The 15,421-nt window shown below is 42.0% G+C and overlaps 1 protein-coding gene across 1 annotated transcript in view; it reads right to left on the reverse strand.

Annotated features, from left to right (window-relative positions):
• The window catches only part of abca7 (ATP-binding cassette, sub-family A (ABC1), member 7), a 26,127-nt gene extending 10,834 nt beyond the window's left edge, over positions 1–15,293 (reverse strand). The window contains exons 1-29 of the mRNA XM_068590058.1: positions 15,205–15,293; positions 13,669–13,767; positions 13,376–13,469; positions 12,410–12,551; positions 11,238–11,362; positions 9,727–9,845; positions 9,362–9,559; positions 9,149–9,241; positions 8,542–8,779; positions 8,134–8,273; positions 7,883–7,999; positions 7,539–7,736; positions 7,103–7,308; positions 6,781–6,957; positions 6,370–6,592; positions 5,885–6,106; positions 5,481–5,685; positions 5,244–5,357; positions 4,493–4,664; positions 4,020–4,151; positions 3,616–3,755; positions 3,371–3,508; positions 2,704–2,945; positions 2,406–2,463; positions 2,089–2,291; positions 1,003–1,114; positions 861–884; positions 264–409; positions 47–171 (exon numbers count right to left, since the gene is read on the reverse strand). Of these exons, the coding sequence (XP_068446159.1) occupies positions 47–171; positions 264–409; positions 861–884; positions 1,003–1,114; positions 2,089–2,291; positions 2,406–2,463; positions 2,704–2,945; positions 3,371–3,508; positions 3,616–3,755; positions 4,020–4,151; positions 4,493–4,664; positions 5,244–5,357; positions 5,481–5,685; positions 5,885–6,106; positions 6,370–6,592; positions 6,781–6,957; positions 7,103–7,308; positions 7,539–7,736; positions 7,883–7,999; positions 8,134–8,273; positions 8,542–8,779; positions 9,149–9,241; positions 9,362–9,559; positions 9,727–9,845; positions 11,238–11,362; positions 12,410–12,551; positions 13,376–13,469; positions 13,669–13,734 (4,169 nt within the window). The 5' untranslated portion in view covers positions 13,735–13,767; positions 15,205–15,293. The remainder of the gene's footprint in view (positions 1–46; positions 172–263; positions 410–860; positions 885–1,002; positions 1,115–2,088; positions 2,292–2,405; positions 2,464–2,703; positions 2,946–3,370; positions 3,509–3,615; positions 3,756–4,019; positions 4,152–4,492; positions 4,665–5,243; positions 5,358–5,480; positions 5,686–5,884; positions 6,107–6,369; positions 6,593–6,780; positions 6,958–7,102; positions 7,309–7,538; positions 7,737–7,882; positions 8,000–8,133; positions 8,274–8,541; positions 8,780–9,148; positions 9,242–9,361; positions 9,560–9,726; positions 9,846–11,237; positions 11,363–12,409; positions 12,552–13,375; positions 13,470–13,668; positions 13,768–15,204) is intronic.
• Between the last annotated feature and the right edge of the window lie 128 nt (positions 15,294–15,421).

Below are 15,421 nucleotides of genomic sequence, written 5' to 3' on the forward strand. Positions count from 1 at the left end.
TCCTGCGCTGACTCAGGTAACTGTGGATGTTCGGGCGGAGGCCTACCTGAAGAACGTGTACTGTTCTCCGTACATCCAGGGCTGCAGCTGCATGGCGGGATATTTCCCAAACGGAGGCACGACGAGGCTGAAGAGCAGAGCGACCAGCACGAACACCGCGGGCAGGACAATCTGAAGCACAAAGCAACCTTCAGCTGAACGACTCACGGAGAGATCGTCTCATTCTAATTAACGAGTTAAAGCCATTAACACCAACAAAACACCTGAGCGAAGAAGCCCCTGCGGCTCCGTCGAGCATAAAGCCAGCGTTTGATGAAGAGAGCCCTCAGCTGCTGCCACGTCAGCCACCAGCCGGTCAGAGGGATCCCACCTCGGCCATCTCCAGTCAGCAGGTCTGTCTCCTGAGGTTCTGCAAGTAGGAAACGCACAGAGTGAGACTCAGTAATGTCTTTATATAGCACTTTATACAGACAGACAAGTCTTGTAGTAATAAGGAAACAAAATTAACACAAAATGACCATACAAAGGGCCAATAAATGACTAGTTTCTATACGTATTTGTGAGCATGCCAATATATTGGGCTGATAAATACATAGACTTCTGTCAGTGCTGTCGACCTGTACTACGGTGGAGAAAACTAGAGTAGAAACATGACAAACAACAAATTTTGAATATACATTCAGTGCAGAAATGTTGGTGTGCATATCAACGTTCATGAACCCAAAATCTCTTTTAATTGTTGGCTCATAGTTTAAAAGGTACAGCGAGGAAACATGTAGTGTATTTAATCTGGTGGGAAACTGAAAACACAGCTTTTTCTATACATCTCTATATTTCAGTACAGAAGGATCTAAAGGTACCTTGCTTTAGGAACTTTTTCCCTCCTGGCAGCATTATGGCAACAAACAATCACAGTTGGAGATGAAACAGCAGACTGACTGTACATGGAAACACTGTGTGGTATGTACACATATCTATATGTCTGTAAGGGTCTGTGCATACCGGTCTCTGGTTCCTCAACATGTTCAGCTGCTGGCTGCTGCCTGAGGGGAGATCCGGCCTGCAGCTCCGGTTCAGCATCCACGCCTGTTTCCTCCGCCACACGCAAAAAGATCTAAAAGCGAACGACCACGATATTAAACTCCTCAACAAGATGTTCTTCCAGCGGGTGGATCATTTTATTTGTGACTCAATGGACACGTTCTCTCTACCCGAGATGACTCTCACTCAAAGCAGCTTCATTCATTTTAAATTGCTTAAGCTGCAACGAGGTTTTCAAAAGATTTTCACTTTTTTGATGAACTGCTTTGAAAAAGTGATCTTTGGGCCCTTTTAGCGGAAGCTGCAGACAGCAGGTGGCAGTAAAAAAAAGCGTCAAGCAGACTTACAAAGGTCAGCGTAGCAGAGGGTGAGTACCTAGGACTGAGAGATGGACTCCACTATCAGAGCTAATCTGATGCCAACGTTAAACCCATTAAGACCACGGCTGCTCCACAAATATCCGTCCTTTAAGGTAAAGCATGGTTAAGCTCTGGCACACACACGCACACATACACACACACATAACATTAGCGTGTCAAAGCAATGCAGGCTGATTGTTGTGTGTACTTTTTTACTATAGCGTTTTTATGATTGTTGATGTGTAATATGTCAATGTAGGTTTTCTGTGCTCGGTTTACTGATAATCAAGCTGGTCACTATCACTACAGTTGATAACTAAGACAACATTTGAAGTGTTTCTTGGAGTAATTGCTGCAGAAATGTGGACCTCCATGCATAGTGAGGGCAGAAGAAGCCTTGAGCCTTTTCCTTCAGTTTTTGAACCCAGCACAACTTCCCTGTCCTCCAGTCTTCTGTTTTCAATCTCTCTCATCAGCTATTAGCAAATGATGCAAGTGACAGGAACAAGTACACAATAATAGAAACTCTCTAAACAAAGCTACCAATATTAGCACCTTTATTGGCACTCACTGAGTCGTTTACTGTACGTCGGTAGCTTAATAAAAGAAAGAGCGTTTTCTGAAGGTTTCTGGCAAGTGGATCAAGTAGCTTATTTATCTATCCATCAAAACAAAGTCAATGTCTCACCTCTTCCAGTGTGCTGTCTGACAGACCGTAGCTGCTGATGCCCAGCTCGGTCAGCCTCTGATCCAGCTCGGACAGGAAGATGGCCAGGCTGCTGTCCTTGGCTGCCGTCTGCGGCAAGTTGACCACGGCCTCGCGCCCCGACTCCTCCACCAGCCTCGCACCCGGGATGTGCTGCTGGGCCAGGGAGAGCAATGCCGCAAGGTCTGCAGTGAAGACAGTGATAAGAAAAGGGAACATGCAGTCAGTAGTAAGACCTTAGTGCTGCATTTAACTAACACTAGTTGACTGCAGAGGTCGTGAGGCAGTGAAACACTCACATGAGCTACTTCCCTCACTTCCCAGGCCGGTGTCTTCACTCATGGATGACTCACTGTCCTGAAACACAAAGATTTGTTTTTTCATCTTTGTTTCCCTCCTGCTTTGTTGTTATTATCCCATTTAAGTTAGTGAACTTCTTTTTTCTCCACGATATAGATCGACACTAAACTATTATTTTTCCATAATTTTAACGATGGATATCTTGAAGACTCATGTAATAACAAAAATGTAAAGCTTGCATATGTTAATTTTTCAGGATAATTAAAAACACAGAAAGAAAGAAGAAAAAAAACAGACCTTGAGAGCAGGCAGCTTATTGGTGCTGGTGCTGGTGCTGGTGCAGATACTGGTGCTGCTGGGAGTGCTGGTGTCCAGTCCCTCCCTCTTCACCATAGTGAGGTAGTAGCCAGATCCAAGGCGGGATTTCAGGAAGAGCGGTGAGCCGCAGCAACACAACTTTCCCTGGGAAATGATGGCGATCCGGTCACCAAGCAGCTCTGCCTCATCCATGTAGTGAGTGGACAGGATGATGGTCCGGTCTGATGGAGAGAAACGTAACTTATGGACTATTTCTTTCTCTTGTCATCTGTATATTTTACAGGTGTTTCATGTTGGTCTTAGATTTTTGCTTGCAATTGCTTTCAGGTTCATGTGGAGTTATATTTTGCCAGTTTCTATATCAAAGCCAAAAGAAAAGTACACTGAGGTTTTACAGCAAGGTTACGATAGAAAATCTGGATCAGGCAAAGCATACTCTATTTATTCAGCACTTTATAAAGCCCACTCTTGGGTGATTATGAAGACTTTCAATTCAAGTAAAAACAAATAAAGCTATCAGGTTGTCGCTCCAAACCGTGGTGTTGGTTTGACGGTTCAGGCTGACATTGCTTTCTGGCCTTTTTGGCTTGAGGTGAAACCCCCCAAAATCAGTAAAACAATGAGCTTCACAGATGCCATCCTTCACCTTTGCGATATTTGAGCAGTAGATCCCAGATTCCTCTGCGCGAGTATGGATCAACCCCAGCCGTGGGTTCATCCAGAACAACCACCTTAGAGCCTCCGACAAACGCTATCGCCACAGACAACTTCCTCTGCATGCCACCTGACGGAGAAACAAAGGGAGGGGGAAGACACAGTTGACATCCTTCTCTACAAAACATGTATACACAAGTCTTGTTTTGATACAGAAATCAAAACGAGTAAGTTTACCAGAGAGGTTTTTGGTCTGTTCGTGTCGTTTATGCAGAAGGCCGACATCTTCCAGCAGAGTGTCCAGCTCGGCTTTCACCTCCTCTTCAGACAAACCCTTCAGACAGCCGTAAAACCACACATGCTCCTCCACCGTCAGTCTGAGAGAGACACAGAGACAAGGTAACGTTTTTAGAACAATCATCTATTTTATATTAATGCGACTAATTTTCATATATTTTATTTTTTACTAATAATAAAATGCATTTTATAGACTCTCAAAAGAAGCTGGTTGTATGAAATCTAACAGGTGGAATTTCTGTAATCCATTGAAACTAACCATAGTAATTCAAAAACAATGTGTGTAATTGTTACTAGTTTTCACCGACAGAACATTGAAGATGTCGGAAAGACGTCGGCCTTACATGTCAAACAGGACGTTGTGTTGTGGACAAACTCCCAACGTCCTGCGGATGATGTCCATGTCGTGACGGATGTCCAGCCCCTTGATGTACACAGTGCCCGAGGTCGGTGGAAACAGGCCAGTCAGGACAGATCTAACAAACATCAGACACAGAATAAATATTTGTTGAAGCACACCTTCCCCTTTAAATGAGATAAAAATCTCTTATCTTTTTACAGACTTTTCCTGTGGGCATATGTGTGCTGCTGCTGGTGTAGTAACTAAATCTTCTCACTGTTCTTTATCATTTTCAAGCCCCAAAACAATGCAATAAGTTAGGTGACAAAAGGCAAACATCAAAACATCACATCCGCTGAAATTGTACACGACCAAAGTGATTCATTTTGTGTCAAAATGTTGTAACCCAGACAAACAATGATAGAACGCGTCAGTGCTGATTGTGATCGACTTTCAGTCCTCGGTCCTGTTCCTTACATGGTGGTGGTTTTGCCGGCTCCGTTGTGGCCGAGGAAAGAAGTGATCTGCCCCTCGTAGAACTTCAGATTGAGGTGATTCACGGCTAGTTTGGCTCCCTTCTTGTATATTTTCACCAGGTTTCTGATGCTCACACCCAGGATCAAGTCAGTGGGTTCTGGTTCAATGTTCTCTGATGACAAGAAAACAATTGTATGTATTTAGAGGGGACAATGTACTGTTCAATATATATATATATATATAAATGTGGGGGCGATACAATGGCTAATTACCTCGTGCTAATTCTGCTCTCACAGTGATTTATAATTGATAAGAATGTGAGCAGAAATCCTCAGCCAAAGGGTCAGGATATGTTTTTACTAGCCGAGAACGTAACTCCTCTTACTTTACTACAGGAGTCAAGTCTAAAATAAAAGAGATTAATGGAGAACACAGGCCAGACGCAGCGACACATGACAACAGAAACACCGTAAAGTCTGGACTGATGATCATGCTCAGCTTCAGACTCCTTGTACTCTTAACCTCTATACTTAATGGGCTTATTGTCTCAGCACATTAACTTGACTTTTGGTGTATTGGATTAAACACAACACAAAACAAAACAAGCAGCAGAGACTTTTGACCAGAGGAGACGACTGCAGACAGCTGTCAAAATGACGACAATAAACAAGGAACTTATTAGTAGTATCACTTCTATTTACAAACTGTTAAACCATATATTTTATAACATATTTATAATTTTTTTTTGTACCTTCATCCTGTTCTGTGGGTGCAGGGGGGATCGGCATGCCGGCCTCAAGGGGAACTCCGCCCCAGTAGTTGATCTGGAAGATGAAGTACCAGGGCCGGGGGACCCCATATTCACCTGGTGAAACACAGACACACACACACACACACACACACATAGTTGCAGCTTTCCCATCTTAAATGATCTTTTCTCTAAATGAATTGATATTCTTTTGTGCAGATATAGTTCCAATCCACGTACCAGGAAACACTGCCTCGATGTACCAGGCCGCGGTGGCGTAGATGAAGGCGTCCAGGTAAAGCATGACGATGGAGGTGGTGAAGCTGTACGAGTCTCCTTCCACGGGACTGGAGTGGAGGTTGTACCACTGGATGCCCACGCCTTGCTCTTCGTACTGAGAGAAATACTCACAGCCGAAGCCAAACGCCACAGGAGACAGGAAACTCTGGGGGAAGAGGAACAAACTATTTTCAATCTTAAAGGACACTTGAAATGCTTTGGATACTTTTGGGTGTTGAAGCTCAGTTTCGTTTAATAAACTAGATACAATGTCATGACATAATGTTCCAATTCTATCTGTTCATTAAGTTAATTTTCATACAACTACTGAACTCTCTGATTAGACCAATTATTATTTGACTCACAGCGAAGACTTTGTGGGTGGTATTGAGGCGGTCTCTCCAAGCCACACACAGTACGTACGGCAGGTAAAGGCCAAAGTAGATCAGCCCTCCACATGCTGCAGCCAGGTTGGCTTTCGAGAAGAATGTACTGATGAGAAAACACTGCATGATGGTGGCGGTGGCGAACGCCGTCAGGAAGAAAAACACAACAGCCGGGTCGCTGTATGGCAGGATGTCCCCGCACTGGAAATAAGACAAACTAGATTTATGGCCTCGCTCTTGTATGCCACCATCAATCCATCATGGTGCAGTGCTCATATCTATCTAACATGTCATCACTTTATCGACACAACACGATGGCCATGGAAACACGTTTCAGATAAAGCAAAGCTTTTACGTTGAACAACACAATATGCAATAAAACTATTGAACATTTTAGTACTCTCAACTTTACTATCAGAACATTTTATATAGAATATAACGTGTTGAGTGAGTGGTCGTCTTGCCTTCAGCATTGCGATAAGGAGCCCCGCAGAGACCAGGAAAGGAACGATGCTGCTGATAAACCAGCTGAGCCACAGCGTTCCCGTTCCCAGACCCATAATCCTCATGGTTTCCTTCAGCCTCGCCTCCTTCTCATACACCACGCCTTTGATGATCATCGCCACCGAGTAGATCCAGGCCAGTGTCATGAAGAGTGGCAGAGAGCGGTTCAGCACTCGGAGGAAACTGTTATAATGGGAACCAACATTTTTTATTTATATGCTGAAGCAAAGTAATGATGTAGTTGTAGTCCAAAAGCAGATTGTAGTTAAATGTTATTCAAAGTCTGGGACCATTTTTAACAGTTGAAATTACATGTTCTGACATGTAAACCACTCTCTTGAAATATTAGTTTCCAACAGAATGAGGCTCACACGTCATCCACATAGCAGGGGTAAGGCATCTGCTGGATGTAGATGCCGGTTGTTTGTTGAACGCCGGTCAGCACGCGGCTCACGGCTCTTTCCACCAGGTCCTGAACGTACACAAAGCCACCCCAAATGTAGCGCATATCATTAAATGGGTCTGCTGCTGGACCAGGATCCCAAAATCTGATGAAAAAAAACACCAAAAAGATATTTGTATTTATTGAAATAGTGCTGAGAAGGCACAACAACTTGAAACCAGTTTACTTGCATTTTCACTGAAAAGGTTCTGCATTAGTAACGTTAAAGGACGACACAAAATTCTCAGTACCTGTCCTTGATTTTGTTGGTCCGGGTCACATCATCAATGTCCATTCGGATTTTGTAGGTGACGTGGGGCGGCAGGTCAGTGGACGAGGAGTTGGGCAGCAGGAAAACCAAACCCGCCCAAAACTCCCGGTCCTCCAGGAGCTCCAGAGCCCTGTCAATCATCTGACCCTCGGTCTCCAACCCCTCCATCTTGTTCAGAGAGAAACACTGCAGAGAATAATAGGAAACACAAAAGATATGAATGATGAACAAAATTGAAGAGAAGCTGAAGTTATTACTTAAACCTTGCACTATTTACAGGATTAACTATAAATTACTATTTTCCCAATCCATTGCATTTGTTAAGAATAGAAATGAGCACAAAAGTGCTGGCCCTATCGGAAAAAATAAACAAAAACATGCATGAAGAGAAAACAACGACGCCAAAGGACGAGAACCTCAGTGACTTGTGCGAGCGTGGTGATGGTGTGGCTGAGATCGTTGTAGATGTCCAGCCAGGTTGGCGGCGCGTTGGGCTTCCTTTGGGCATCTGGTGAAGGCGTGGACAGAAAACGTGCAATTCGTGAAGCCGTCCAGGACGTGTTCTCCAGGCGCAGGTTGACCAGTACTGCGACCTCTGGCCGTCTCAGCAAATTCTGGAACACATACACACACACAGAGTTGACCAATTCATGACTTTTGGGGACATTGACTTCTGTTCATTACTTGAAGACCACACAGAGAACAATATATATTCAGCATCATCCCACACTCGTCCTTCCCCAAGAGAGATGAATCAGACCTGCAGCAGCTGAATCTGCACGCTGCTCTCCATGTAATTCTTGATTTGCGGTCCCACCTCCATCCAGGCCGCATTCAGCTCCTGGAGGATCTGCATGTCCTCAAAAGTCTTGTTCATCTTCAGCAGACAAAGTAGTAGTTAGTTTGTACAATCGTTCTTAAAAGTTGGTTATTAATGCCGACGATAACTCGTCCCTAGTGGAGTCAGTTAGGTGGCAATCATTGGATGGACACTCTGAGGTTTGACTCTACCTCTTTCATGACTTGTTGTACTGCAGGAGTGTCTGGTGTGTAGAGCAGTTTTCCAATAAACAAAGGTTTTATTCCTCTCCACACAATGCGAGACAGAGGGTTGGACTCAAGACCGTGGATCAAACGTTTACAGAAAGGAGCTGCATGGAGAAAAGCACAAACAATTCAAACATTAGACAAAAACAACCGTTTTTTGGTATCGCTATGGATCTTAACGATCACAAATGGATCAGACAATGAGAAACCTGGTTTTCTATTTATTTATGATGAATTGCAATTTGCAAATTAATTGAAAACAGCACTTGCTGGGGTAAAAAGCAAGCACTTAAATGAAACTTTTGCGGTGGAAACCATTCACTTAACGTTAAAATATCAGAACATGTTTCCAATCACATCAGAGCCTCTTACTGGTGTCGTTGTCACGGTCCGGGTTTGTGTCTTCAGTCCCATTTTTTCCTAAGAAGGACTTGATGTCATTGTCTTCATACCAGTTCAGTGACGGGATGCGCTCACCGCCAACCTCAGGGTGACCACACATGATCCTCGAAAAAGCACGAAAACTCTCTCTGGGCAAAGCTGAGCGATTTTCCGGAGACAGAAGACGAAGCGCTGCGCTCATGTCCGCAAAGCTGGACAGAGAGGAGAACTGACGGGAGACAGAGAAGGAAGGAAATAAAGAAGAGAAGGGAGGAAGGGAGAAAGTAGATATACAAAATATATGATTATAAAGAGTTTTGTAATTTCTGGGCGAACATTTGGTACATTTTAATCAGTCAGAAAATGAGAGAAACATTATATAAAAACAGATAAATATTCAAAAATAATGTCGCCTCATCAATTAAAGAGTCACACTATGACTTGAAAATAAAAATCAATTTAATGACAGTCTGATTTGCTTACAGTGAGTAATTCATAATGAAATAAATGTAAAGCACCTCTCAAAATGTTTGTCCAATCAAGAGACTGTCAAACGAAATAAAGACACAGACGGACATGAAAAACCGTGTGTTCTTACGTCATCGACGAGGACGGCCAGCTCTTGGGAAACGGAGGTGACGGCCTGACTGATGACCCTGAGGTCACCGGCGTTCGCCATCAGACGTTCTCTCTGACGGGAAGGACCGACAGACGGGTTTACTGACGGTACTTATAGTCCAAGACCACATTCGGATCCATTTTTGCACTGGTGAGCAAAGTATTTTTTGCAAAAGGTGCAGCCGATTCTTACCGTGAAGAACTTGGTAAAGTCGAGCTGAGAAAGAAAAATGCGTTCAGCCTCCCGCAGGACGTCAGCTGGCAGGTTGCACAGCTCAGTCTGCAGATCATCCATGGCGGCTTCTCCTTGGTCCACCTTCAAAAACTGTCCTAACATGCTGGCGTTACACACCAAGTCCTTGAGCTGCAGCTGAGCGCCAGCCACAGCAACCTGGATGGATGAAATTGATGCCCCACATTTACATTTAATAGAGTTAGGCTCAAACTAATGTTTAACTAAATATGTTAGAAAAGCAGAGGTATAGCGATAACCTTTTTTTCTGTATTTGAAACTTCTACGTCTGTTTGTTACTGAAGGATATTCAGCAGATAACTCACCTGAAAATTGAGACGAGCCTTCAGCAGCTGGTCCACAGTCACAGACGACAGGTTGCCATTGGTCAGGAGGAAGCTGGAGAACGTCTCATTGGCTCTCAGGTATTCTTCTACCGGGAGATCTACGGCAGAAACCCAAACATTAGGTGCGTCCCAGTGCTACAAATAAAAGTCCACATCCAAAATAACCATTTATACTGTGAATAGATAGTTTCAAATAAAACTGTTTGCCGGTTAGATTGTGCTCTGTTGGATTATGCTGTTTGTTGCTCTGCAGTTTTTGAATGGCTTCTAATGATTCTTACTTATTCTAATAATTCCATATTTAACATCACTGCCTGAAACCTAGAATACAATGTTTGCCTGTGGTTGGCTGATTTTAGTCTGTTTTATCAGGCAGGTACCAAACCAAAAATGTTCCATAAATATAATATTTATAAGAAATTCCTAAAAATAAATTCCACTCAGCTCAAGATAAATATTCTATCGTCGCGTTGGAGTTGGAAAGTCACACTTCATTGTGAGGTTTAATGTTATTATTTAAGTTATTTCTGTCCCCTGAACAATGTTACCCTGGGAAACGTTTACAATCATTTTGAGGTTGAACAACGTGTGTGTTTATAGTATTAGTGAGTAAGGATTGTGGGAGTCTGCAGGTGTGTAGGAGGCGGGAGGGGAGATTTTTTTTTTTTTGCTGACAAACCTCACTGAAGAACCTGCTTTCATTTCATTCATCAATTGTGTGTCTGGGGGTAGTCATGTAACTGAATCCGTCCGCATCAGAGAGGGAAAACGGCCGGTCTGTGCTGCTGCACAACAGCAGTAAATGGACACATTCATCAGGTAACTCGATACCTGTTTGAAGCCGTTCACACAGATCAGCTACTGGCTGCTACTGTAAGCTCTGGGAAGATCTGGGAACAGAACTGCCTCCGAAATGAATTCAATGCCTCTGTTGTATTGATACCTTGCAGGGACTTGAGCCTGCTATCAATTCAACGTATTTATTTGTTAGTTAGATTTTGTTTAATAAAGAAAGGTGTTTTTTAAGTCATTCAACAACTAGCATATGCATAGCAAGCTTTTTCATTAGTTTGGACATTTGACTTGAAGAGCTCATTTGGTTGTAGTCACTGACTCAAACATTGTGGTGACCTTGTCTTCCTGGACTTCACCACACACCGACCTTGTTTAACCTTTAAACCACAATGCAACTTCACTGACAAAAGCCAAGGCTCTATTCAGTTTCTCCATACACATAATTAATTCACAAGTCATGGAGAACAACCTTGAAGATATAACTTGACATTATAGACTTGCGTCCACTTTGTGTGTGTTCTACATGCCAACATTTATTAACTTAGTCATTATTGTAAATCAAATTACATATATTTCACTTTATGGCAAGTAGGGTTTAAAATGAGACCGTGGACAATCAATGTGTTGAAATTTCACAATGTCAAGAAATCCCTTCAGGTCAGTGCTACAGGAGATTCAAACTAGCTGTGGTGTACTTGGCCAGGCTCCAGGTCTCTCTCCCAGCCTCCGGACACTCTCCATCAGGTCCTGAAAGCCAGAGAATCTCCGGTTTCCACTGTAGGACAAAACAGTCTGCGCGTCCACGAAGAGACGAGACAGTCTGGGGGGATTGGAGAATTGTAAATGTGGTTGTTTCTATGCTTGAAAGACATTGTTCTCAGATCAGAGATGTAGGAGTTCCACAGAAGCAAATAAAAGCACCAAAGTGAAAAAAAAGCAATGTATGGTCAGGTCCTGCAGCTTTGCAAGGTAGCTCTGTGTGAGTAGCAACTTGTAAAGCTGTCAAAAGCGCTACACGAATGTAGCTACTTAGCAGTTACATCAACAAAGGAAAGAAATTAATAGTTTCAACAAAAAGTTGAATTGGGTTAGTGAAAGTAGAATCAATGAATAGTCTGACACATAAAAAGTCGTTTTTATGAGGATTATCCAAAGATATAAAATGCTAATAGTGATCCATTAAGGTGCTGGAAGACAGTTTTAGTTTCCGGTGTCCAGTCTTTGTGCAAAGCTACTTCAAATATAGCGTACAGAGCATGGGAGTGATATCGGTCTTCTGATCTGCTTTAGGAGCATGAATACCAGTATGCAGGTTTATTCACATGTCCAACTATTCATTTGAGGTGTGCTAATGCAAGGTCATGCAAAGTACTCAAACTGTTGGTGATAAGCTAGAACCAACCCTGGAGCCAAAATCTGTTCCAGTTACATGCAGATTCTGAATATGAATGTACTGTATCTGTTTGTAGGGATTAAGCTAGAACATGCTAGAAGAAAGTATGTTCTTTTCAGCCAGTGACTGAAAAAGTATAATCTCGCTCAAAGACTGTCTTGCTTTGTCTCATCTGTAATAAGTAAGCAATAATTCAGAAACACTGAAGTGGGTCTTAAACCGTGGCTGCAGTAAACTGTACATAGCAACATTGCAATCTGGTCAACAGTTGTCTTGCTCTAACAAATTGAATTTAAAGTCAATAACAACTTGAGGATGTTTTTCTAAATAAACGACATGTTTAATCCTACCATACACTTTGACTGACGGCAGTTTCTTTGTTTATTTTTTGGGCTATTTTATTCCTCAAAATGATCCTCTGGTAAACTCCAGCACTCCAGACAGCTATCCATCTTTTACATCCAGTTTACCTACATGGAGTTGTCAAAGTTGCCTACTTGGCCCGGCGTCTCCCCTGGTGTCGGGCTGTGGAAGCACGGGTTGTTGATGTTGCAGATAATTCCCTGGATCCAGGGCAAGGTGCCTGCTGATGGCAAGGCTTTGTTTGGAAAGTGACCTACAAGCGAAGAAAAAGAACAAGAAAGACAAACAGTTCAGTACCAGGAGATTAGCCCGAAACAATGAAAATACTGTGGCAGTGACCTGAAACCCAATCTCAGGCAGCCGACTGAAAAAGAATCCTAACACAACGAAAACTGCTGTTGTGTGAACTAATATTGTGTTTTTTTTGTACAACTGATAGCACATTATAACGTTATTATCTTCAGTCTCGTGTGAGCTTCCTTAACTCTAAAGAAGACAAATAACAGGAAACAAGAAGCATTTTCTAATGTCTTCTTTATGTAAATGTCTAAGAAAGAAGAAATGAACAAAAACACATGCACAGGTGGCAAATTGTTGCTGCTCACAAGCAAAATGTGCTGTATGTTGCATAATAAAGTGCACAACTGTTCTCAATGCTTAGTGTCCGCTCATTTACTTGATAAACAATATTAGTATTTAGTACAAATATTAAGTTAAACATTTTGTGAATATTGTATCCCTTGTATCAACAATGAATAATGGAAGTTAGTCATCTGCGAGGTTTGTTTTGTGTTTTTTTGGTTTATTTAAAGTTGGAAAGTTGACATTAAGGCATTAACCGACTGGCCTGTATCGTGTCATGTAGCGTGGTGTTGTGTTTAATTATGTTACCTTGTCATGTTATGCTAATTGGAGACTTCTCAAAGAAGGTCAAGAACACGGCAGGTTGGGAAAACAATTGCTCCGACAAGACTCACTCTCAGTGAGTTAATCCTCCTAAACTGATTGGCATGAAGCCATTTTCTGAACTGTGAGTGAGTGTGTGACTGAAAAGACCCTTTAAATGAGATCACTCACATTGGCTCTGTTTGTAGGGAGGGTGTGAATGGCGAACCGAGATGAGGATGACGAAGAGGAAGAGTGGCCATAGGAGCTCGATGATCAGCTGGATCTGCATGAGAGGAAAACATAGAAAGTGTTATAAACAATCAATTACCTTTATAGACTTCAGTTAGAGAGCATCAGGACTATCTCCAAACCCTGATAGAAACAGATAGACAGTTTTGATTTTTTTAAATGAAACTTCAGACATTTCATATCATATTCAACAAAAAATTAAATGACGTTCTGTTAAATGAAAATGTGGCCACCTTGTTCCTCCTGCGGTATGTGATGTTCTTCCAAAGCAGAAGGGAAAGCTGTCGGAAAAATCCCATCTCCCTGAACGGCTACCTGGCCATGATGCAAAGCTGGAAAACACAAATTGTGTTAAGAAAAAGTCAGCAGGGCGTCCTAGTTTTCAAGTTGTTGTCACATGCGGCTGCTGTGTCCCCACTTCAACTACAGCTGAGGGCATTTATCGCACATATCAAATATAGGCAAATTACTGTAAAATACCGGTACACAGATACAGATATATACACGTCCAAATAAATGTAAATAATAGACTAGATATAAAATAACCCAATTTGACTTTTGTGTAAATTTCTTGAGTTAGTGTTTTTTTTTTCTTCTCTCTTCCCAAATCGTGTTTGTATTTATTCACAGACCAAAATACAAATCTCTGGAGGTTGTTAAATGCTATTATTTGAGGCACTATTTATTTTTGTTTTTAAGTGTTAATAAAATACTTATTGGCTTTTGCGGCTGTTCTTTAAAATGTGGTAATTTGACATCTGATGTCTATGATGAATAAGCTCATTATAAGTGAGGACTGTCGTGAGAAACTGTCGCTGACCTTTGCCCTGCAGGACTCAACTGTGTCTGAGGACAGTTGGGTTTATACTTCAGCACGAAACAACTTTAAACTTGTATGTGTCATGATTTAGACACCTATGTGGCGAAGAAAGGTAAGGTGCTCTGTATGTGATGGATCCATCAGGTTGTTGTTATATTTGTTGTGAGTGAAGGTTGTCTTGTGTGCCTGCTGTGATCTGCTCAAGATGGACAATCCCCTACTTGATCTCAAAAGCCTCCTGATCCTAACAGCTTACCTGTTTCACTCAGAGACTTTTAACATTTACTTTTTTTCTGTTAACGCCTCGAGAGTACGGCCTCGTCCTCCTGTTTGTGCTGTAGTTAGTAAATAATCTCAACCTCTGGATAATGATTTATGGCAGGTAGAAAGATGGAGCCAGGCTAATTTCTTTTGCATCTATAGACAGTGTGTCACCTTAAAGTCAATTTTTCAGGTATAGTATCCACTGTAGTGATATATATAGGGTGTGAATGGCAATAATTACATATATATATATATATATATATATATATATATATATATATATATATATATATATATATATATACATCAGTACATATAGTAAGCTGATGTGAAGTGAACTTTACATCTTGCATGACACAATATGGGTTGAAATGAACTTAACTAACGTTACCATCACTAGAACTGGTTACTTTTACCAACTATCATTAGGCATTTAACCTTTATTATACCACAATGACTAGTTTAGTTCCCTGTTTTGCTCACCCATGACTAGTAGCTGAAGCACACAATTTACCCGACGTTAGTTAATAGTGGGAGTTAAGCTAAAAGAGGAAAACACTTAGCTAACGTTACATTCGGATACAGCTTACTAGCATGCCACATAGTGATGGTTGATGACCTTTTCGAAAACAAAACACAGACCTAGTGTGCTCTCGAGACTCGTTTAACTATCGCTTTTAATTACCTTTTTGTAAAATGGGTGATAGAAGAATCTTCTTTCAGTGTTGCGGAAACACCAACGGCCGGTAGCTCGTCATTGACTCTTCATTTCCCCACTGTTTTCGCAGCGGCAGCCTTGAGCTGAAGAAAGTCCCGCCCACACGCGCTCGTTGATTGGCCAAAGTATAATCTAGAGGCGGGACCAAGAGAAGCCGGTAAAGAATCTGATTGGCTTGTGTTTA

Source organism: Clinocottus analis, unplaced genomic scaffold (assembly GCF_023055335.1).
Source record: "Clinocottus analis isolate CAN_PGR_092001 unplaced genomic scaffold, fCliAna1.0.p SCAF_23, whole genome shotgun sequence".
Classification (NCBI taxonomy): domain Eukaryota; kingdom Metazoa; phylum Chordata; class Actinopteri; order Perciformes; family Cottidae; genus Clinocottus; species Clinocottus analis.